The sequence below is a fragment of the Acipenser ruthenus genome, chromosome 7 (assembly GCF_902713425.1).
Source record: "Acipenser ruthenus chromosome 7, fAciRut3.2 maternal haplotype, whole genome shotgun sequence".
Classification (NCBI taxonomy): Eukaryota; Metazoa; Chordata; class Actinopteri; order Acipenseriformes; family Acipenseridae; genus Acipenser; species Acipenser ruthenus.
This window is the reverse complement of record NC_081195.1, coordinates 16170749-16195871: the sequence shown is the minus strand read 5'-3', so window position 1 is coordinate 16195871 and position 25123 is coordinate 16170749. Positions and strand designations below refer to the sequence as shown.

The window sequence follows — 25123 nt, the reverse complement described above, 5'->3', positions numbered from 1 at the left end:
ATACAACACAAACAATACAGTTACACAATACAACATGTGAACAAAGACAAGCTCCTTCCTTAAGACAACTTACAAAAATCAACAGTATTTAAAACATAAGCATGGGTTGTCTCACTTAAATCAAATTAAAATGTTTCAATAAGGATCAAGTTTGTATTACTTTTTAAATATTTTTTATGCCCATTAAAGTGGTTATATATATATATATATATTTTTATTTCCAGATTAAATATAATTAAGTTAGGTGTTTTTTGGGGGGTTTTTTTCCCCTGAAAATGTGATTTTATGAATATGAAATCTCCCTAAAATGATCAAAACATTCATTATATATTGTAATTCCTCTTCATTCACACTGGAATCATTATAATAAAAAAAGTATAGCACCATCTTCTATTTTTATTTTTTCCCCCATTTTCAGTTAAACAAAAAAACACAACTATCCTCTATATTTGGAATATATTTAGCTAAAAGACTGTTACAGGGGTAATACTTATGAATAATTGTGTATGATACTTCTTTAGTCTTGTTTGTTAATACACCTTATTCCTTATTTAACATTATATCGAGAAGACCAGCGAGATATGGCTGCTGGTATTACCTTTCTGTTATAAAGGTCTCTAATAAAACAGTTATTACACTTGTTATCTAAATCAGAAATCCCACTCACTATTTCATGTTCATGGCTGGCCAGCGATACATCATCTGTAACAGTATTTATGTTGCCTTTTAATAAAGTCAAAATACCATCTGGAATTGCATCAAATACAATAGCATATTCTTTTGGTGAAAATTGGATTGAATATTTATTTAAAAACTCTGAGCATGTGTATTATTGACCATCTGAATTAATTACTTGACATACTAATAAAATAGTACTATTATACCAATGCTCTAGGAACAGTTTTATTTTTATGTATTTAACATCTTTGTTATTCCATAAAAATAAAATCTACGTGGAGAAAAATTATGTTTATAGAGAAGTGATCAAAACAAGGGTGCCTTATTGTGAAAGTTTGCAAGTTCAAATTGAGGTTTTCCCACATCATTGGGGCACTGCAGTAAAAATCGGAGGCCTCCTAACTTGGAAAACACAGTTTGGTATAATATTCCAAATACTACTTGGATTTTTTGGTACCTTTTAATCCAGTTTATCTTTATTATTTGATTAAACATTGTTAAATCTATGGTTGATATTAACTGTCTGAATATTTGGGTTGTATAATTTTTGAAAGAAATCTGCTATAAATTCTGAAATCTTTGCACATTTTTTTTTATCATATTTATATCACAATTCCTCTTTTCCAGATTAAAAAAACATATCTACTATTTTTTTCACCTTCCTCCATCCATTGCCTTATAGATCAAATAAAAGCCCCTTTAGCTTTTTCTTCGAAAATGTTTATCTAACTCAAATTGCAATGTGGAAAGTTTTGTCAAATTCTTGTCTAAAGTGTTGTTTTGTTTGTCTGTAAGACTAATAATTTCTCTAATTATATTTAGTTACCTTATTTTTCTTTTTTTCAGCTTGTTCTTTTCTATAACAAACTGCAGTACTTCGAACTTTAAATTTTAATAATTCCCAATATTTCCCAAAGGCATTGCTACTAGTAGCTTGTTGTGTAAATTATTAAGTTTCCAGTAACTGGTACTATATTTTTGGGGCATATTGTTAGACAAGTTTAACTTCAGTCTTAGAGCTTTATGGTATGTTAAGACGGCAGGTTCAATTTCAACTTGATTAGCATTGTTCTCTAGATCACTTGAAATTAACCATACATCAATTCTGGACTGCAAGGAATATGTTTTATTACACTAAGTGTACTGCTTTTCTTTAGGGTTCTTGACTATCCAAATGTCTAGAATATTCATACTTTGCCAAAAAAAAAAAAAAATAATAATTTGAATATTCTTAATACCATCTAATGTTTTAGGTCATCTATCAATACTTTCATATGGAGCAGTATTAAAATCTCACCTATAAGTTTGGCTAAAGGGAATTAATCTAAAATTAACAGTTTGTTGTTTAATGTGCTCTTATTATAACCATACACATTGCATATTAAGAACATACTACCCTCAGTGTCAATTAATAAACCCAGCGACCTTTGATGTCACCTTTTGATAGAATTTTACACTTGAATTTCCCTCTAAGAATTGTAACTCCAGCACAATGATTATATTACCATGTGCTAGCAATATTTCACTACCCAACTGATTTTTCCAAAAATGAACATCAACTGAGCATGAACGTGTTTCCTGAACAAAAACTAAATCTGGATCACATTCCTTACAAAACAAAAAGGAAGCTTTTCTTTTAACGATATTGCACAACCCTCTGGCATTAACAGAAAATAACATTAACTCCATAACAATATACTTACAGCTACACTAAGTTTCTCATTTTTCTGTTTTCTCTATTATTTAACACTTTGTATTAATAATCAGATTAATAAAACTGACCAAAAAGTCAATCATATATAAATTAAAAGGAACTAATAATACATACATAAATAACAATATATTAAATAAGAACATTAAGTAAATAAATAAATAAATAAATAAATAAATAAATAAAAAAGAAAATAATGTAGGCATAAGCTATTCTAGTTCACTCTTGAAACAAAATAAATTAAAATAAATAAAATTAAAAACAACATTAATGACTTAATTCTGCAGCAGTTTAGTTTCTACTACCACTATATACCGTCTACGCGAATTTCTTTTCCATCCATGTAGGCTGAGTCTAGGTCCGTGCTTATCTACCTGTTGCCAAAGTTTCTTCCGCGCATCTTTGACCATTTCTGTTAAGTCTTCTCCATATCTTACAGTTGTCTTTCTTTTAAGAAATGGTTTGTTTGGGCGGTTTTATAGATGACGTTCCTTCAGAACGAAACGCAAATTGCATGACAGCTCTCTCTTGCCCAGCCGGTGAACGATGTCGACAGCATCCTCAAATTTGTGTTATAAATCTGGAACCACATTATGGCAGATGTTGATTAGCATACTTTCTTTTTGACGTTTTCATTTTCTTGTTCTGGAATTCCATTAAGCGAAGGCCCCATTTTCTTCTGCATCGTTCTGCTTCTGCCACTCTATCCTCTAGAGCAGCAACGATTTTCTCCTGCGTGTTGCACTTCTGTTAGAATGTCTTTCTTCTTTTTTATGTCTTGGATTTTGTCAAAGACAAAGTTTAGCGTTTTGTTCAGCCCCTCGATACTGGAAGATTACTTATCGTGCCTGTCTTAGTTCGAAGAGTACATTAAAGCCTAACTTACCAAGACTGCTTTTCCTTTTTTCTCTTGCCTTCTTTCTTATACAGTGAGTCTTTGGGTCTCGACATTTAATTAAAACTTTAGCTTACACTGTTTTCAAGTCTAACCCTGTTTTTAAATATCTGTATGATTTACATTCCTATCTAGCAGTTACTGCATATTTATAATTAATTGAGAAAACACATTTTTAACAGCTGCATTGCTCCACCGCCCAGCTGTGAAGTACAGTATGTGATAAAGTATAAATGAAACTACTGTACATTAGTGTAAGATACACTGTAAAATAATCCACACAAAGCACTTGCAATGTTATGCCTGGACCAATTAAACAGGGAAGGCTGTGGGAATAAAAGACATAACCAAACTAATGGATGCCTTCCGACAAGGTATGGTTTGCATGTGTAGGGCACATAGTAGTTAATTGTGCTGTTTTTTTTTTTTTTTTAATGATGTAACCCTTTTTACAAGGTGACCTTAATAATCATATAATAGTTACATGGGTCCTACCAAACCTGTGTAGTTGCCTAAAATCTTGTTTACGGCCATTGCTGATGAATGATGTTTCCACATCATCTGCAAAGTGGTTTAAAACTGATCTATAATAGTCTACAAGGTATAGGAATATGGTTAAGTTCATTCTATAGGACCTTAAAAATGTGATAACCAAGTCTAACATTTTTTTATCTCTCTGTGGCTAAAGGATTGATTTATTTAACCTGTACCCTGTGGAGAATTGCAATTTCTTTTGAGCATTTTACAGTACCAGGGAATCAAACTGGATTGAATCACTTATTTACAGGTGTAATTTCTAGCTAACCACAGATTGGTGGTTTATTCAATTCAGGGTTCTTTCCTAGGGCTGCTCTAAAAAAATGTAATTCATTTAAAAATGTCAGCCCTTAGTTTTATCTTGCCACTCATTAGCATTACAATTTCTCACTTAGTCCTTTTTGTTTTCCATACTTGTCACTTTGACTCATTAAGACCATGTATTCTTGACATAACATTGTTGTCTTGGATTAGGTAAGGTAGTCCAAATCAAGTGTGAATCGGGGTCTGTGAAACCAGCGATAAAAGTTCAGTGAAAGTATTGTACTTAATTTGCTTTCATCATGCACTTCTTGTGTTACATAAAATGGCTTTGCCTCATTCAAAGGGAAACAAAATCTGGATGACATCAACATACATGTTGCACTTAAGTAAGAACATATTTTGAAAGCTGAATTAAGACCCAGCAATCGGATATGTCAAGCTGCTTTATCAATAGATATTATTGAAAGAGGCATCTTAGCTGTAACCCTTCCCTTTAGTAACAAATATGAGTGTTTAGATAACCCTGCTTATAGGTCTCAAGTCCGCTGCACACAGCCCGACTCAAGCCATCCCAACTCATCTCATCTGAGTATGCACAGATTTTGTGATCAGTTGTGCTCAGTTTTGGTTTGATGTCACAGTTCAGTTTTTCCTGACTGCGTGTTGCACACTGCTAAGACTGAATTAGACTAACTACAACTAGATCCTGGTGATTACTATGTATGCAGATTTAATTAATACTGCCCTTTACACATTTTTGTATTAACTTAGACCAACATAGCGACCCTCATATTATGCAAGGCATCGTACGCTGATTAGACAGCAGAGACAGCGCCGCGAGGCAACCAAAAGAAGCACTTGGCCTATTAATTTAGCCATTGACCATTTACACCGTGCAAACGTTTCAGGCAGCGTTTGACATTTTGTATAGTTTGTCTACTACACTTTAGCCTGTGATAAAATAAAATCCAACCTGTTGATTTTTTATTTGACTTTGGCGGGTTTTTTTTCTCAGCGTGTGGATCTAGGGGCTTGTGATTTGTGACCTATTGGAGATCGACGCACCGGTTACTTCTGTTTTAGCGCAGTAAGAAAATATAGGCTGCCAGTAGATTGATAATAAAAAGGTAAATTGATAATTTACTTTTGGCTAATAAACGCCTAAAAAAACCTATTCAAATGTGCATATAGCTGATATTTTTTAATTCAGGGCACTCAGAGCAATTCAAGATGGATGTATTTTTACCTGTGGAACTAAAGCTGTCAATATTCCACCATCTTGTGACAAGTAACATGACAAGCTACATCACTTAAACCTGCTTCACCATTGGTTGACACCCTTCTGACTAATCGGTCAGTCTTGGTCGGCAACCGCTGCACAGACAGACTGATCATATCTGAACGAAACTGCGTCTGAAAAAGATTCAACATGTTCAATCTTCAAATCTGAAGACATCCAGACTGAAATCTGCATAATCTTGGTTTTAAGTGCACACACACTGATACGATTCATCCAAACTGTACAGCCAGTTGAGATGAGATGAGTCGGGACGGCTTGAGTCGGGCTGTGTATGGCGGGCTTAACTCAAATGGTCTCCGATAGATGTGGCTTGGCCAGTACAGAGGCAGCAGAATACCAATTACCTACAAGGTTCTCACAGGGATTATTTTAAATCAATGCTGACCAGCAGCACTACCTTCAGGTTTGCAATCAACAATCAGTTTATTTTCTCTCCATGAAGCTGCCCGATTCTACCAAATCTGGAAGGGAGGGGGGGGGGGGGGGTTGGGGTTCAAAAGTTTGTCAGGACATGTAGCCGCACCCCCCCCCCCCCCCAAAAGAGTACAGTTTTTTATTTTAACCAGAATATTTAGTCATTAAGCAGAGTTGTGGACAGTCAATGTCCTAAAACCAAAAGTACTGAAAAAATGGGAGTACAGCAGACCAAAACTGCAGTGCTTGGCAAAAGCAGCCCACGCATACAGCAGCTGGAGCACGGTTTGCAAATAAAATACATACATACATACATACATACATATTACAGTACTAACCAAATGAATGATAGTCTTCTTACTTTAAATTTGTCTAGTATGATTAGAACTGTTTTTTATACTCAAGTCATTAAATTAATCACCCAACATGTATAGTACAATACAGTCTTACAAGGGTGACATTTTCCCTTTTCCCCATTAAGCACTGGCATTTGTTTTAGGTTGGACTAGAGATTCTATAATAAAGGACATATAGCCAAAAATGATTACCTACAAAATATGTATACAAAACCCAAATATAGAAACATGCAGTTGTCTGGATTTTTCATTTAAAAGATCCATGGGTAGTGTATGTGATGTATTAATACCATTGAAAATGCCAATACCATTCAAACTTTTAATAAGATATTACTATGCAAGAGACGAATGGGACTCAAGTTATGGAAAAGCAAGACAAGCGCATGTTTTTTTTTTAGGTTATGTTAATATTTTTGGTTAGATTAGTATTGCATAAGTGCATTCAGATGGCTTAAATTACAGTAGTGATGTCAATTCACACATTAATCTTAACAGGTTTTGTTCAATTTAACTCAAGCTATGTATATATTACTAGTATTTTAATATGTACAAAAGTAAATTAACAACTTTACAAATGTTATTTTTTATTTTTTACTTTTAAATGCAAAATAATAAAAATAGATTCTGTATAGCTTTTATACTATACAATAAAAATCTCAAAAAAAAAATAGAAATGACCTACAGGATGAATAAAGGAAAGAGAACCAAATATTTTAAATGAAAGAAAATAAGATTTTTTTAAACCTATTTGTGACCACAGCAAGAAAGCTGCATTACAAGTTTATTTTTAATGGGTTTAAGAGATCAAGAAGTGCTAAAATAAAAGGAAAAAAGTCTGTCTGCAATGCACAAAATCCACTAAGCCTTCTCATGTAAGTTTTGGACAGAGGAGAATTTTCCTGTAAAATACTAAATCTTGGTTCATTAATGGTAATTGCCTTTTAGTGATATGCTAACAGTACATTGTGTTCAACAATATTACCTAAATTTACTTTTTTTTCCCCCTTAGATTCTAGAATTTACAGTGCCTTGTGACTTTAAAATCTGTTCGGTTTTCTTTACATTGCATACTTCTGAGTCCATTCTCTTGCTAGTCTGTTGTATCTGGAAAAACAAATGACATAATAAATTAGATAATGCATTTATGGACAATATACATTTTATTAGCATGACAAAAAGGGTCATGGCATAGGAACATTAACCAAATTAATAAAAGTAATACCATTTCTCAATATTGAAGCCACTTTATAAAAGGATTTGTTTTATGCAAGTGTTCATGAAAGGTGAGCTGCCTGCTGTCGTCCTGCAAGCTTCTCCCACAGCTCTGCGAGCACACCTCAATCCTTACTGGAACAAGCTGTGCCATTCAATCCTGACTCCAAGGTGACTTGTGCATAAAACATCCAATTCATGAGTAACAATACACCTAAATGAGTTCCCTTTACCAAGATTTTTTAGAAGAAAAAACCAGTGTCCCTAAAAAGATATGATCCATGCAGTATACCGATAATTTACTACACAGTAACCATTTTAACAAGCAGTCTTTATATTTTCAGAATACCAATGATTAATTGATGGAAGTTATGGATATTAGAAAAACTGTACATGCACATTTGAACTTTTCCTAGTTTTAATTTCACCGACTACATTTATTCACACTGATATATCAAGCACAGGTGTTCTACATAGCTGTGGATGGTTGTAAAGCAATGACAATAAAATTGATTACAAAAAACAGAAATCAGAAGCTGCAAAATTTGAAGTTAAGAAAAAAGATCAAGGATCAGTAATTTCTATTAAAACTGAACTCCAAAAAAGCTAACAAGTGTGACCTCATTTTCAATATTCCAGTATTAGTGTAGATGACCCATGTGGTGAACAAACCTCCCCATACAATTATTTCAGCTTTTATTTTTAGAAAGAAAAACAGATAAAGATGATCAAATCTGCAGTATTAACAAACATGTTTTATTTTTATTTTTTTTAATACTGGTAGCCTGTATTTATGTTGATCCTTGTTGACCAATAGGATTTTATTATACAGTGCCACTGTAAATGTAGTGTAGACCATATTAGTCTGCAAACCAAGACAGAACACAATGTCCAGGAAATGCCTCTCTTACTTCAAATACTGTAAAAGACCAGCAGGGGAAATGATTTATTCTTCAGTGTACTTGCTACAGATTTTAAATTTAAAGATACATAGAAAACATAATTAAACATGGGTGGGTAATGCAAACAGATACTTGCATTATTTCTTTTTTACAGAACCATCACTGATCCTTCATGTCAAAAGGGGCAAAAAAATAAAATAAACAGAGGTTTCTTTATTATTTAGTTATTGGCCGACACCCTTATCCAGGGCGACTTGCAATTTACAAGATATCAGATTATTTTTACATACAATTACCCATTTATATAGTTGGGTTTTTACTGGAGCAATCTAGGTAAAGTATCTTGCTCAAGGGTACAGCATCAGTGTCCCACCCCTGGGATTGAACCCACGACCCCCTGGTCAAGAGTCCAGAGCCCTAACCACTACTCCACACTGCTGCCAATGCTGAGCTCCAGCAATGCCTTTGAGAGTATGCCCTGTATTTCTGCATTTCATTACAAACAGTAAAAAAAAAAAAAAAAAAAAAAGGCAGCTACTCCAAACATGCATCATTCTCACCATCATTTCAGAACTTCAAAAGGCTCATAAATATAACTATGGAGAAGTTCCAGTAAAGAAAACCATACTCACTTTTCTTTATCTGACTTGTAGATGTGTGCTATGTCTGGTACTAAGGGGTCGTCAGGGTTTGGGTCACAAAGCAATGAACATATGGACAATAAAACTGTAAAATACAAATTGTTGCAAGTTAAAAACTAACACAGAAAGCAAGGATTAATAAAAATATATTAGACAAATAAAGCCACGGTGCATACACTTTACAAAAGACAGTTTTGTTTATAAATAGAATTACTTTGCACTGGTGAAAAAAAAATGCTAGCTATAAACACCACAGTTTTAGTGTGTTCATTTAGTTACACCAGCCTGGAAGTATATAAAGACAACTCAAAACCCTTAAACAGGAACTATCAATTAAGCTTTCTTTTACGTCTTCAAACCCATTTCCCCTTGTAACTGTAAACAGGATGTAGATCAAATAAAAAAAATGGTATGCTATTAACGTTTAGATTTGTATGAGATGTAAACATGGCACACTGAGGAAAAGGCAAACCATTTAAATCCAGATCCATTAAAAAAAAAAAAATAGAAATAAAATATTGTGATGGAAAAGGGGTTAGTGCTACATAAGACACCCCTATTTATTTCATAACATATGAGTTAGTAAGAGTATCTAAAAACGAAACATGAACCACCATATTTTATTTCACATCTAAACAAAATCTATCAACAGGAACTACAAGCCACGTGTTTCCATTTGAAAATGGGAAACATAATGGGGTTCATCCTAAACTTATTTTTTTTATAACCATACCTTAAACAGGCTTACCTTTTGATACTGTTAGTGCCGGGGACCACTGTGATCTCAAAATATCCAGGCAAATACTTCCATTACTGTTTATGTTTGGATGATATATTTTTGTTGTGAACGCTACCTGTTGAAACAAAACAAGCATTTTGCTGTTAGAGCCTTTTGTAATTGGGAACCCCTGGACAGGAGGAGGGTGTAGCTTCTTTGTTTAACCTACTTTGTATATTTGTCACCGTATTTAGGAACAGAAGACTACCATCTAGTTTTACAGACACCTATTAGCATTAATCTGATGGATGCCTAAGATTAGTACCAATTTGGATACAGCATTTGAAACCAGACATACATGGGTACACAAAATTGACTTCACAAACTACTGTATAAACACAGATGCCAACATCTATATTGGTCATCATGCATAATCTAACAATGATTCAACAGTTAATCACAATTTTAAACATTTAGCACTTGGCTAAAGTTTAGGCAAAACTCCAAACTATTAACAGCCCTAGAACAAAACATTTCAAATTGAAAACCGAAATTCATATGGTTATGCTAACCTTTGGTGGTTTAAAAGGGTAATCTGTCGGAAAGTGGATTGTGAGAAAGAAAACCCCTCCTTGATATGGACTGTCGCTCTAAAAGACAAACATTTGAATAATTAATACACAACACATTTAACCTAATGTGTCACAATAAGTGGTTCTAGATACAATAATGTCAATCTACAGTACATACAGTATGGCCGCCTCCACATACCCAGCTGGAGATAATGTACATTAATCTCCTTAATGCTTTATCCAGGTCATCTGCCAACCTAAACATACTATGGCTATACAAAAACTACTAATGTTCTATAAAGAAATGAGACTAAAACAGCAACAATACACAATCAAACTAATTAGAATGGTCACCAACATCTGTGGCTACACAAGACTTGTGCCTCGCATTCATTATTATAACTATGTGTGCAATAAACTGCAAGTTGGCTTGTTGTGCATACAGCTTAAAATATTTTTTACGGCTTGCAAAGAAATAAGTATTCACCCCCCTTGGACGTTTTCAAAGTTTGTGTTACAACCTGAAATATTGATGCATTTAAATGGGATTTTTTTTCCTTTGATTTACACAACCTACTCAACACTTTGAAGAGGCAAGATAATTTTTATTGTGAAACAGTTAATGAAAAATAAATAAAAGAAATGTCTTGGATTAGATAAGTATTTACCCCCCCCCCCCCCCCCCCCCGAGTCAATAGTTGGTAGAACCACCTTTGGCAGCAATTATATCTGTGAGTCTTTTGGGGTACCAGGTTGGACTACCAGGTTTGCACATCTGGATCGTGCAATATTCACCCATACTTCTTGGCAAAATTGTTCAAGCTCTGTCAAGTTGGATGGGGATCGTTGGTGGACAGCAATCTTCAAGCCTTGCCATAGATTCTCAATCGGATTCAAGTCCGGGCTTTGACTGTGCCACTCTAGGACATTCACTTTCTTGTTTTTAAGCCACTCGAGTGTCGCTTTGGCTGTGTGCTTGGGGTCATTATCCTGCTAAAAGATGAATCTCCATCCCAGTATTCGGTCTTTTGCAGAGTGAAGCAGGTTTTCCTCAAGGATTTGCCTGTATTTAGCTCCATCCATTTTGCCCTCTACCGACAAGCTTCCCAGTCCCTGCCAATGAAAAGCATCCCCACAGCATGATGTTGCCACCACCGTGCTTCACAGTAGGGATGGTGTTACCTGGGTGATGTGCTGTGTTGGGTTGGGTTTGCGCCAGAAATAACGCTTTGCATTTAGGCCAAATAGTTCAATTTTTGTTTCATCGGACCACAGAATTTTTTGCCATGTGCCTTTTTGCAAATTCCAAGCAGGATTTTACATGGGCTTTTTTTCAGAAATGGCTTCCTTCTTGCCACTCTTCCATACAGGCCAGATTTGTGGAGTACCTGAGCTATGTTGACACATGGACAGTTTCTTCCATCTCAGCCATGGAACACTGTAGGTCTTTCAGAATTGTCATTGGCCTCTTGCTGGCTTCTCTGACCAATGCCCTTCTTACCAGGCTGCTCAGTTTGGGAGGACGGCCTGCTCTAAACAGATTCTGGGTGGTGCCGTATACCTTCCACTTCTTAATGATAAACTTGACTGTGCTCCAAGGGATATTCAATACCTTCGAAATCTTTATACCCCTCCCCTGATCTGTGCCTTTCCACAACTTTATCCTGGAGTTGTTTTGAAAGCTCCTTGGTCTTCATGGTAGTATATTTGCTTTGAATGCACTACCCAACTGTGGGACCTTACAGAGACAGGTGTATTTAATCTGAAATCATGTGAACCACTTTTATTGCACACAGATGGACTCCATTTAACTTATTGTGTGAATTCTGAAGGCAATTGGTTACACCTGAGCCTATTTAGGATTGTCACAGCAAAGGGGGTGAATACTTATCTAATGAAGTCTTTTCAGGTTTTTATTTTTAATTGATTTGTTTTTTCACCCCCCACCCCCCCCCACCATTTTTTCACACATTGAAAGTGTTGAGTAGGTTGTGTAAATCAAAAGGAAAAAAAATCCCATTTAAATGCATCAAGATTTCAGGTTGTAACACAAAAAATGTGAAAACGTCCAAGGGGGGGTGAATACTTACTATAGGCACTGTATAAACTCAGATAAAGCTACAGAGTACCACAGATTATATTTCAATGCTGGAATTGTATTCCGAGGCAAACATCTCAAACACAAATGTGTACCAAAATGATGCTGCATAGTGATGTCTGATATAATCATTTTTTTTTTAAGAATGTCATCTGATGTTGTATCAGGATTATTTAACTCCTGTGAGATTTCTGTAAAATAGTGCTAGATTACATTGTCAACCAATTAAATATGATTATGAAAATAAACTGCAGTTATTTAGAGGGGGTTTAACAACAAAAACATCTGTAAGCAGCAACATCTGATAAGTATTTAAACTAATGTCCTGTGTAGAAGTTGATATTACATAAATAATGCAGAATGGAATATGTACTTACAGGTCCCATTATTGTTGCTTGCCAATGAAACACTGCAAAAGAAATATTGCAAATAAGTATCAATTAAGTTCTGTAAACAAGAAGTACTAAAATGAACAAATTCTGAAGGCATCCCTTACAATCATCCCCCACTGGACCCGCTGAGCACTGTGCAGGTGGATCCCGTTGCAAGTCATTTAACTCCTGAAATGAAAAAATAAAAAAAGAAATAGTTATTGCAAATAAAATTACTGTTTAAAAGTGGAAACACAATAAAACAAACACATGCCTTATGTTGCCTTTCGTGGATTCTTTATGTAACAGGATGTCATGAATATTCAGCAGAGAAGTATTTGTTACTGTAGATCAAGTAAGTTATAAGCCACAACACATACATTACAGTAATCAATGAAGTGAGGGCATAAGTGATACAGGAAATTGTGTCTGCATAAATGGCGAGGAAAACATATTTGTGCGGCCAATATAAAAATATGTAGGATATACGCCACAATATAACCTCTTCAAGGGTATCAATTGGCAGCGCAATTATGGTGACGCATTAATGCCTCGTTGGCACTATGGTGCTTGACTTTATGGGTGACCAATTTGTAGAAATTCCCTTAAGATGACCAAAGATTGCATTAGCATAGCATAGCAGTTTGGACACATTCCAGGCGTCTCTCAACTCAGAGATGGATTCCGATGAAATACATACGATTAATATTCACCTAAATGTCTTAAGTCAGAATGTTATTTAAAGGTACCCCTCCCCCATCGCAAAATATAATGCAAGAGACAAGAGCTATAATCACACATCAACGGTTATATAATCTATTATGTAAAGTTAACGTAATACTGGTTGCTGCTTTCCTTCATTTTTCACTGACATCACCGGCGATCAGGGGCTCAAATACTGACATCGTCACTATGTAGCAAAAGACCTCCCACAGAATTTCACCAATGTAAAAAAATGCTAGGGGCACTGAATTTTACAATGGATGCTGTAGCATACGTGACACCAAAACGTATACTCAAGTTATGTATTGTAATATTTACAGAGTTGACACCGTCTATATAAATGTGTTTTAGTTTATATTTTTTAACAGTATCAGTACAACACGTGTGAGCGTAGTTGTGGAAGTCCTTTTCGTTAAGGCCCAATCTTGGGAAAACGTATGTAGGCCTAATATTACATACAACCAAGTATACTGTATAAGGACGGTACTGATTCAATTTCTGTCGAAATCATTAATCGTTTTCTAGAATCCAAAAACTAAATTCTAATTGTATACAACTGAAAATACAAACCAGTCATTAAAACACACACACACACACACACACAATTACATTGCAATTAAGTTAAAATAAAATAAAACCCAGCCTGAAAAAGAAATAGATTGAACCCCATATTGAAAACCCCCATTGCAAATACATCAGTAGAAACAAAACTGAAATTAAAATATACCTGCGGAAATAACGACATTTGCTGGTATGCTAATGTAGATTTTATCACCTTTGTTAATACTGCCGGTACATTTAATCAATTTTTATCAAATATAACATTTACTTTATTAATAAACACATAATACCGGTAAGTTTATTTATAACACGCATTACAATATGAGATACGTGTAAAGACGAAAGCGTAAGTTAAGGTTTATTTAATTTAGCTAGCTAACCACTTCACTACTCTAAGTAGCACCTTAACTAGTATGATGAAAAATGCTGGTTAAATTGTTTAAAATACAGAGTGACTGTATGGATTGCTATGTAATTCAACCCTAAACATCTCCTTTTGTACAGGCCTTTGTTGTGGTGTAGTTTCTAGGTACTCGACAATTGAATTTGTACTGTGTGCATTGTGCTGCGTCTAGCAGAATTACAGACATCTTCCATACTTACCTTCTGTATTCTTTTTAAAGCCATGACTACAAGCCGGACAAACTAAAACTAATGAACGTATATTTCTGTTCGTGTCTTTTGATACGACTACAGGAAAAAATCAAACAAATACTTTCTCTTTCTCTCAGTCGCTCACCAAGGGTGTGTTTTAGGATTTTTGATTTCTTTTGTTTCCGCTTTTTGTTCAGGGTAGCACAAATACCGATGCATTCTGGGAATTGAAGTTTGACATAGGGTGCGTTGTTAAATTCATCGGTGCTCTGCATCGCTGAGTCGGAAGTGACATCACTTGGTTCTCATCGGTGCGGGGACTGTAGCAACAGTTTTGAATCAACATCGCTAATAGAAAGGTTGCTGCTGCGGCATGCAAGGCTGTGGTTGACCTGTGCGAGCTGAAAGCTTATAGAGACGAAGGTTTAGTTATCTTTAACCGACTAATTAGGAGCTAGCTTGTTGTTACATTAAAATATCGAAAGCAGCTATCCTGCAACTGTAAATCATTTTAAACATGAATATATTACTGGAGACACTTTCAATGTTACAGTTCGCCCACTTTTTGCAACTTTGTAACATTTGTTTGAAGTATAAAAGGACAAAGAACATACACGATAAAATAATAATAATAATAAAAAAATCTGTTGTCTCGCATATCGAGTTATTGTACGTCACCAGCTCAGTCGGCTACATAAGTTAGCAAATGTGATATTGTTTATCAATATGTTTATTAGCGCTATTATATATTTATTTAAAATACACAACTCCATACCCATTTTCAAAAGATGTGGCGTCTCCGAATCTACAATTACAGTGATAATAGTATCTCCGTACAAGACAAACTTCCACAGTGGGAGCGGCCATTTGGTTTTGCTGCAGTTCACCGACTCTCAACCCCGGTGAATCCGCTGCTTCAGCGGTTACTCACCGGTCAATTTAACAACAGTTCATTGAGCAACTCCTGGCAACGGTTTGGTGCATGCAGCGGTGAATTTAACAACGCACCCATAACAATCCCTTTTTAAAAAAAAAAAAAAAAAGTGGTGAAAATATCATTAAGGACATTCTAAAATACATTGGTACCCTAAAATGTTATACAATGTTGTATTACAATTATACTATTCAATATAAACCATACACAAATATATATCAACATTTAACACAATATAGATTAAACCTTTTTAGCACTATACGTTTGGACTTGATCACCCTATCCCACAAGGATAAACCACGACAGTATTTTTTATTTATTTAGTTAACCTGAGATTACCACTAAAAGTAGTTGATGCAATCATCTAGGCGAGGAAAATGTTTAACCTTAAATGGGTATAGGGCCTGTCCACCTTTTTGCAGTATCAAAGTTTCCACATTAGCTTCACCACTACTACTCAGAATAGTAAGGCTGCTATTGTTATTCAGAATTAGCCTTCCCTTTGCTATTAATCCAAAAACAAATCCCACGCCTATATTGAACCAACTGCTTCGTGTTGCCAAAATGAAGTTGTCCTCGCATGCTTACATTAAAGATGCTTTACCATTGTGGCTTCCGCTTTAAGAACACTCCCATTCTGAAGACGAAATTTAAACGTCACCGCCCTTGTTGTTAGTGTTTGGAGACACGTGATCCTGCCGTTACAGAATCGACTGGCCTTTTCTGTGTAAGAAGATTGTCAATACTATAAACCAAAACATGAACGCGAGGTCTATGTCAAAAGGTAGGGAATACCAATACATGTGTGTACGTATATTTCTGTACTATCCTTAGAGTGCTCCCTTTCGGTTTATTATTGTCTGGACCCATGTCTTTGACTCAAAAGACTGGCAGAGGTTGATTTTTTTTTTTTTTTTTCGGGAAGTGTTTGGGCTAAGTGACGTTTTTAAGGCACAACGTGTTTGATTACGTATGAATTAGACATTTGGTTATTAAGGTCGACTATGTCTAATAAAAATAACAAGGTGACATTGATCATTTGAAATAAAAATCGGTAGACTGCAGAAAACGTGAAGGAAATCAAGTGTCTTCATTCAGGCTGTCACTGAGTCCTTAAAAACATGGCAGCACTTTAATCGTGTGTATTCTTTCCAAATCATTGCTTCACGACCAAATGCAGTCAACATGGCCATCAGAACGAAAAGCATTGACATTCATTCATATATTCATATATATTCATATATATATATATATATATATATATATAGGCTTGCAAAAGTATTCAGACCCCTGACCAATTCTTTCATATTACTGAACTGATTTAATCAGATATCTTCCCGTCGAATACTTAACTGGCTTTTCCATGTTTTTATGTCTTTGTTATAGCTGAGCTGATAGCGGCGATCTCCTTGACAGCAGGAGCAGCTGCTATTGGGTACATGGCCTATAAAACATTTATGTCCAAAGAAAAGTGCTGTAAGACCCGGGTCAATCTAGAAATCCAGAAGGACAACCCTAAGGTAGTTCATGCCTTTGACATTGAAGACCTGGGAGACAAGGCAGTATACTGCCGCTGCTGGAGGTCTAAAAAGGTAAGACTTGCATGTTGGCACCTTGAATGGAAAGCATTAGCTGTGTACTGCAGAGTGGTAGCAAAAGGACATCTGCAATGGTATATAAGCCATTGGTTGAATGTTGTCCATGCTATATTCTCAGGAAATCTGTGACCCTTGCACTGCATAAATCAGTTTCTCGTGGATCAATGCATTCTTCTGGCTGGAAGCAAGTCAATCAACAGGGGAAGCAGCTTATTGGTTAATGACAGAAACAAAGCAATTGAATGAGTGAGGGCAATTTCAGCCTCCAGGTTAAATGACCAAGGATTTCAACATTACCTGAAAGCATGGCTTTCAAACAGATTTCTTTAATCTAGCGTAGTATCAGATATTATGTTTTAACATAAAAATACACATTTACTATGCCATGTGTTTCTTTCAAAACTGCACATTTGAGACTTATATAAAGAAAGGAAGTGCACAGCAGGTAAGATTCATGGAATTGTGTTGTTGGCTACGATCGCTATACAGAAATGGCAGCTCTAGATGATATTATTGGGTCATTCTACGCCAACTCAACCAGAAAAGGGACATTTCGTTGCCCGTCCGTCTCAGATTTTCCTAGAAAAATTCACCTGGGGTTTTTCTGATATGCTGAGTTCAAAATGATAGCCATTTTTTTTTTTTTTTTAAATGTCCCCTTCGACCTGTGACCTTGCAAAGGTCAACCTAAATTGAAGAGACCTTGACCAGAAAAATCACCCTGGGTGCAATTTAGATGTTACCATCATGTGTACCACCTCTCTCTACTCGTATTGAATAGGGCTTTTCAGAAAAAAAATACTAGGATCACCCTACTCACTTCTGGCAAATTGCCAGATGAGGGGTAACTGACAAGTTTTATTTGTACTTCAGCCTAACCCTTTACTCTGTAGGGATGTGGGTCCTAAAATATAAGTATTGCTGTAAGACCCTTAGGAACCAGTCTTCCAAATTCTGTGAAAAACCTTTGGTTTCAAGTCCCACCACTGGTCATTAAACCCCCTTGAAATTTGAATTTTTGCTGTTTGTACCAAGTTTAGGCCGTAATAACTTGCGTGGGGGGACTCAAAAAATCACCAAAATCACCTATTATTTTAAAAAAATAATGGCTATCATTTCTGAACTCAGCATGTCTGAAAACCCCGGGGTGAATTTTTCTAGGAAAATCTGAGACGGACGTGCAATGGCACTGGTTGAGTTGGCATGGAATGACCCGATTCTATTAAGAGCCTTAAACTTGTTAAGTAATATGGTTGTGTGTTTCACATTGCAAAACAGTGCAGCCTGCTCCTCAGGGCAAATTCTTTACTCACGGTGTTCTCTGTGGGAAAGTAGTTTGAGTCTAAAGTTCAGTAGTATTTCTGGCCTCTGCAGTTATACAACCACATATTTTAGGTATTCATATAACATGTTAAGATGTATACCTTATCTATAACTTTATTCAAGTAGAATAGCTACACATATGTTTAGCTTCAAACTGTCTTCATCCCAAGTGCTTCCAAATGGAGCTTCTAAAGTTACAATGTACAGTATTAATAGAAAGACAATAGTGTATTTATGTAAGTACTTGGCTGGACACCATACAGTTGGTCTTTGGTTGCCCAAGTTCTTAACCTTCTTTGTTTTTTTCTTATGCTTAATTTTAGTTCCCATTATGTGATGGATCCCACACAAAGCACAATGAAGACACCGGCGATAACGTTGGGCCTCTCATCATAAAGAAAAAAGAAGCTTGAAGGATCGTGTATGCACCATCATAAGAATGTAGCTAAAAAGATGCAAATGTTATTGCTTATAGAGATATACCTTTATGAATACTAATTTTAGTTATCCATTCAGTCCACAGCATGCCATAGTATGTATATTGTATGGCAACTCCTTGTTCTTGTATTAACACTACATAAGCAGTGATTCTGTCATAATTTGTCCCACCCTGATTCAATACAAATTATCTCAGATTCTGTGGGCCAGGTTGCCATTGTTGTTGATGGTCAAATCAAATGTAGAATAATATTGATAATATATGCTTTTTGGTGGGTTTTAAACTGTCAGTCCAATGAAATTACTTTTTCAGCTGGTTGGATGGTGTTTCCTGTAAATGTTATCTGGTTGTCTGAACACCTTTACATTTCTGTTTTGCTTCCTGAATTGTACCAGGTATTTACTCCCTCTTACTGTGTTCAGGAGGAGCAAGGCCATGCCTTTTGGCTTAGGGAGTGACTTTGTGATGCACACTTTTAAAATATGAAGGGTGCCTTGGAATGTTGTCAAACCAGAAAGCTCTACTTTCTGAACCTGTAGAACGAGGACAAAGCTAGTTCTGAATAATGCAGTAAACAGAAACTGAGGAATTATAGTTTAGTGTAAAACTCAACGTGATTGTGAGACATTGCTAGGGACAAGTCAAGAAAACACTTTGGGATAATTCTATGAACATATATGTATGGTTATTTTTGAGAATTATTCTATTTATTCCCATGTATCCTTCAAATTATTGTTTTGTCTAAAACTGAGAACATTTCCATACTGCCTTCTGAATAGTGTGATATTGTTTCAATGAGGTGGACACTACTTAATATGTATTCAGTTAAACACAGCTTAAAAGCTACTTGTAAACCAGTGTCTCTAGTACCTGTAAGAGAAATCCAAAAGACAATCACAGAACTAATTGGTAACCTGGTATTTGGTATCCTGGTAACCTGGCAACCAGATTTTTTTTTTTTTACGTGTATAACAGTAAAATTGGATGGCTATTGCAATATATATATATGGACATGATTGTATATCATATAGTGTCATTGAGAGTTTTTTCGAGGTTACTTGAATAATACTGTATTTTATTGGATGAAATATTTCTTCATTGAAAAAGGGAAACACAATGCCTTAGTAACGATGGAAGTGGGTTTGTTGTTTGGCATATGCATAACTAATAGGGGATTGGTCAAAGTCATTGGTTTTTGATTTCTTATAGAAAAGCATACAGAATCGTAAGCCTTAAATGTATTATTGTTTAATACTGGGACACAGATTCATCAGTTCTGTCATGATTTGTTTTTAAGGTTTAGGAATTCCTACTTCCTGTCAAAATAATTAAAGAAAAGGTGTGTCAATTCGATTTGTACTGGGGTTTAGATCCAAAGGTAAATGGTTTAATAAACAGATTCAAGTTCAATATGTTGACTCCTTTAGTATACTGTAGTTCTTGATTAATTCTGTCCGCGTATAGAGGGTCATATTTTGTCATATTGGAGTATTCATTTAAGGCCGTTGCGTTGTCTTTTTTCTTTTCTGAATCTTTTTGCTAGAAACATGACATGTCAATATTTAAACCACTTTACTATCCAGTAGATAATGATTTATTTATATTTTGTTTGTAAATAAGTCACAATCATGAAGTCAGATACATGTGCATTCAGAACTGTGTACTAGTGTAATTTATGCTTTTCATGCTAAGCCAAAAAATGTAAAAACTGTGTTTTAATGTACATTTATAATAAAACAATGTCAATGTGTATGTATGTATCTATGTATTAACAGTGTCCCACATTGTTTTGCTATACCTTGAGAGCCAGTCATCCAAGTATGCTAGACCTTGGTATGGACATTCCTTTGCAAGTTATTGAGTGTATTGGCTGAGCTGTTGAATGCTAAACATTGGGATTCAATCTCCAATTTGATAAAACTTGGATGTTTGTTTATTCTATGTAATCCCTTGCTCTAGTTTTGATTAAACTATGCCTAGGTGCTCTTCTACATGCTATGGATGTGTGATGACACCTGAGTGGTATTATTTATATCATTTTAAGAGGATGTGTATGTTTTCAACACCAGTCCTCAGTTATCCACAATGGTTCAGGGTTTTGATTCAACAAGATTATATTGAAAACAATTAGTGGTGCAATCAGCACCCTAATTTCGTATTTGATTATCGTATAGGCATTTATCAACAATAATCGATGCAGAACAACTAAACACACTGTTGTGCATAATAGTTAAACAAAAAGACACAACATATATTCAAATTAGAACACTTCCGATTATAAAAAAAAGAAATAAAGGACTTGAGTTAACAACTGAAAGGAATATGCATTGTCTGCATCAGATGTCCCTTTAACATTGTAATAATGATAACAAATACTATATTTTAACAGAAGAAATTTCTGTCTGAACTATGGTGGTTCATTACTGTTAACATTTTATGTCCAAAAGCAAAACATTTGAATTAGTCTCACAAATCCAGAGTAATTTAACTATGATACTAAATTCAGCTTCTTTTTATATAATATTGCCATATAATCCAAGTACAACATGCTTTGAAACAAAATGAGGTAAATCAGTACATTTAAAAAACAAAACAAACAAAAAAACGTATTGCCTTAATTTTTAAATCAAGAAAATGTGAATACAATAGGCCTACTTCTGATTTGGCTTGTCCAACACAAATGTAGAGGCTTAAGTGTGTATCCTAGCATCGCGCTAATCTACCTACTAGCACTAAAAGAAGCACACTCTCACACACTCAAGGTTTTAATGCAAACTGGCAACAGGAGACTTCAAACTGGGTTCTAATTTGATGCATCGATTCACCAATATGTAATCGAAGCTCTGGAAATTTAATGACAGATGATCAATAATCGATGCACCGATTAGTTGTTGCACCCCTAAACACAATACATATTAAAAGCAAATATTTAGTCCTTACTGAAACAAAAAACTCTCCTTATCTAAACTGCGGCAGAAGTAAGTATTCTGCACTAAAACCAGCTGTATGAATTATTTACTACCTGTATAATGTTATATAACACATGTCCTTTATCATTCTCAGTTGCAGTTACTGCCTGTATCATTATTTACCAGGTTGACTAAATAATATCATTTTTAAAAAGCTGCATTTCTGAAGTGAACTGGTTTGGTAAATAGGGATGGGAAGTTTTAATTTCTGCCCCCCTGAAACTCAAAGCTGCAGAAGGGCAAGTTGAACAACCCTAGTGGTCATCAAGCCACCTCACTTCAGAAACTTTCAGAAGGCAGAAGCAGCCCCTGTAATTGAACACAAATATTTGTATGTTTGGTATATAACCATTTAAGCAAAAGCATCAATAGATAATTATACAAAACACAGGTAAAACAAAATTAAAGGTAGGTGGTATATTGTCTCTTTAATATCAATTCAATTAAAATATCCAGCAGTTTTTTTTTTATATTTTTAGATCTGATTTTTAGTTTAGATATTATGTAGGATTCAATAGAGTAGGTGGGGATATACAGCCAATATGTACACTAATTGAAGCCCCACTATAGCAAATAATTCATATTTGTTATTGCTTAGTGCTGGACATGGCACATGAGTTAGGTTTTATTTTTTGGTTTGGACTTCAAACCAACCCACCCTGGTTTTAGGGACAAAAGTTTTTTCATCTTATTTTACAATGTGGTTTAAAAGTAAATCTTGACATTGCATTATCATGGCATTGGACTTCACTATAGCAAAGAGGAAGAAATCATTAACTTGTAAGAAAAAAAAAAACATTAACACATTAGGTCCTTGTTCTGGATAAAGATCCTACAACATGCAGTTATGAAAACAAAAGGACTATTCACTTGCTTTGATTTGGAGAAGTGTTGGGTCTATTTTAAGAACATCAATGAGGAATGTAATGTTTCCGGGTCTTTTTTAAAAGACTATTAACTACCCATCAGACAATATTGGGACATTAATGGCTACAGAACAACTAGGAAGAGGTGGGGATGGGATATTTGATTTCTCCTTTCTACTCAGTCCCCAGACATGACCCACCTAGATGGCTGGAATGATTTGAAGAATCAGTCCTATTGACAAGCCAGAAGAGGACAATGTTGGTATATATTTATGAAGACTGCATTACAGACAAATAGTAACACGTGTACAAACAGAATGTTTAGAATTTTCATTGACTTATAATTGAAATGATAGAAAAAGATATTTCATAGATTACAAATTGGTTTGGCAAAAACTCCTTAAAAGTAGTTTGGATGTAAAATTGACAGCAAATAACCCACCCCCAGTTGTACTGTATTTATTAATCTGTTACTTGTTGGAAGGTTTTTCAACCGAACAACAGTCCTGTTGACCAGACAGAAGAGGGCCCTGGTGGTTTCTATTTGTTTGTCCTGAACCCTCTGCCGTCCCACAGCTTTGTAAGACCTATGACAGAGAAAGAATGAATCTTGGTTATAAATCTCCCTCCCGACCTGTGAGGTTGCTCTGTAAAGGGAACAGAGTGCCCTGGACTGGATGGTCAGACAATTCATTCCCAGGGTTAGGTGGAAGTTGGCCATCTAGAAAGGGGGTGGAGCTATGGTACACCAAGTCATCACTCCAGAGGGAAAGCGATGTGGCAAACGCGGATTGGAGGAGAAACGGTTGCACTGGCTAACCAAAAACATTGTTTAGTGTTTATTTGTTTTGTCAAGTTTAGAGTACTGTTTGTTATTTATTAGACGGCTAACACGATCCGGAGCTGTCGCTTAAATCCAGCACAAACCAGGACAACACTGCGCCATTGTTCACGGATAAATTGTATATTCACCACTTACATGTTAGCACTCACTGTGGACTTGTGATCATGTGTGTATCTTGTGTGTGTTTAATACTGTATCTATTATTTCAGGACTGTAACTCGTAGTTTAAACATTGCAATTGCTGTGTATTGCCTGGGATTATTATTTGCGGTCACAAACGACCTGGATTACAAATCCTTCCCCAAATAAAACATTGTTTGGATATTAAAATCACTTGTTTGTCTTTAATTGTGCACTTCATCACTTCAACACCTGCGCACTGCAAACCACATTGCCACAAGCCACTTCAGCTTTCTGAGCTGTGATTCAAAACCTATTTCAATACTAAACAATTTATTGGTTAATCCTAGGACCAAATTATGCCCCTCATTTGTTATTGGCTATCACTCTCATTCTTGAAATCTTCTGTGGCACCTCACATTAAAAGCATAGCCACTTTATTAGGACCTGCCCACCTGATTGTATTTATCACCACCCTGAAACAGAGATGCAAATTAGTCAGATCATATAGTGTGATGTGTGATTCCTGCAGCACTGTATGTTTGTCATAGTTTACTTAAGTATCTTTGCAGATCAAGTCCACCCAACAATGCTGCACTTGTATCATGATGGCAGTGGCTACATTCAAGAAACAAATGCACAATCCACTGTGCCAGAATTGTGTGTGAATGGTTTGAGGATCATGACAGAGGCGTCGGGCATCTTCTATGGTCATCACAATCCTAGGATCTCAATGCAATTGAGCATGAATCCCAATCCACTGCCTGCCTCTGCACCAATTATGTGAAGTATGTAGCTTTACATTTCAATGTCCCTTTTATTACTGTCTTTTATTCTGAGTGGTTTCAATTGCCTAACTCAAATATATATTTTACAAAAAAAAACAAAAAACTGATGTGTTAAAGTGCTTTGACCTGAGTTCAGGAGCTGCTCTTCAGTTATTGTTGCATACCACATATATATATGTAACCTAGGCTTGATCAGCCAAAAATGTTTTATCGAAGTAAGAGTGATCTGTGGCATCTAGTAATATGTCACTTTGGAAACACATGTCCTTTAGTTTTCCTGGATATACAGCCCTCTGCACTACATGGTGCTGGCAACCACTAATATTAAAACACTTTGGTTACTGTAGTCTACATTAAATAATGTATGTATATGACAGGCAACTATAACTGATGAGCAGCTCCTGAGCTTCTTGGTAAAGCAACTAAACACCTTCCAACTTAATGATGGTTGAGCGTCACTGTTTTCATTGAATGAACCAAAAAAACAGGTGCTTATTGAGGTGCTATGTTTGAAATGTGTTCTGAATAATATCTCGTCCTTGGATGTAGTTATGAAAATGGACATACATGATGATAACCAATGCTTTAAAACCCATATTATTAGCATTAGCAACATGATCACTGGCCCCCTTTGGTTGCTATATTTATTGTCATTTCACCCCAGGCTAGGGTTAAGAGATTAAGCAAAACACACA

At 35.5% G+C, this 25123-nt stretch overlaps 2 protein-coding genes across 3 annotated transcripts; one reads left to right on the top strand and one right to left on the bottom strand.

Moving 5' to 3' along the window:
• Window positions 1–6464: 6464 nt before the first annotated feature.
• Window positions 6465–14788, bottom strand: LOC117415741 (ubiquitin-conjugating enzyme E2 D4-like). Of its 2 annotated transcripts, none has more exons than XM_034026471.2 (7): window positions 14693–14788; window positions 12795–12858; window positions 12676–12707; window positions 10201–10278; window positions 9659–9764; window positions 8902–8995; window positions 6465–7259 (listed from the first exon to the last, which is right to left on the bottom strand). In XM_034026471.2, exons 3-7 carry the CDS (start codon window positions 12682–12684, stop codon window positions 7214–7216), a joined length of 333 nt encoding a protein of 110 aa, XP_033882362.1. In that variant the 5' UTR covers window positions 12685–12707; window positions 12795–12858; window positions 14693–14788; the 3' UTR covers window positions 6465–7213. The 2 variants fall into 2 exon arrangements, with proteins under 2 accessions (XP_033882362.1, XP_033882361.1); XM_034026470.3 differs by having other exon boundaries at window positions 14557–14756.
• A 1339-nt stretch (window positions 14789–16127) lies between these two features.
• Window positions 16128–20593, top strand: LOC117415742 (CDGSH iron-sulfur domain-containing protein 1-like). Its single transcript, XM_034026472.2, has 3 exons — window positions 16128–16265; window positions 16868–17073; window positions 18726–20593. The coding sequence occupies exons 1-3, from the start codon at window positions 16241–16243 to the stop codon at window positions 18813–18815; spliced, it is 321 nt and encodes a 106-aa protein (XP_033882363.1). The 5' UTR covers window positions 16128–16240; the 3' UTR covers window positions 18816–20593.
• Window positions 20594–25123: the final 4530 nt, after the last annotated feature.

Bases quoted from the DNA above. Each gene is read 5' to 3' on its own strand.
- LOC117415741 (XM_034026470.3), bottom strand. From the start codon at position 14,580: ATGGCTTTAAAAAGAATACAGAAG. The intron at 10,279-12,675 runs GTAAGTACATAT...TTTGTCTTTTAG, and splicing joins AAGCAACAATAATGGGACCT to AGCGACAGTCCATATCAAGG. The intron at 9,765-10,200 runs GTTAGCATAACC...TTGTTTCAACAG, and splicing joins ACCCTTTTAAACCACCAAAG to GTAGCGTTCACAACAAAAAT.
- LOC117415742 (XM_034026472.2), top strand. From the start codon at position 16,241: ATGAACGCGAGGTCTATGTCAAAAG. The intron at 16,266-16,867 runs GTAGGGAATACC...TCTTTGTTATAG, and splicing joins CGCGAGGTCTATGTCAAAAG to CTGAGCTGATAGCGGCGATC. The intron at 17,074-18,725 runs GTAAGACTTGCA...GCTTAATTTTAG, and splicing joins GCTGCTGGAGGTCTAAAAAG to TTCCCATTATGTGATGGATC.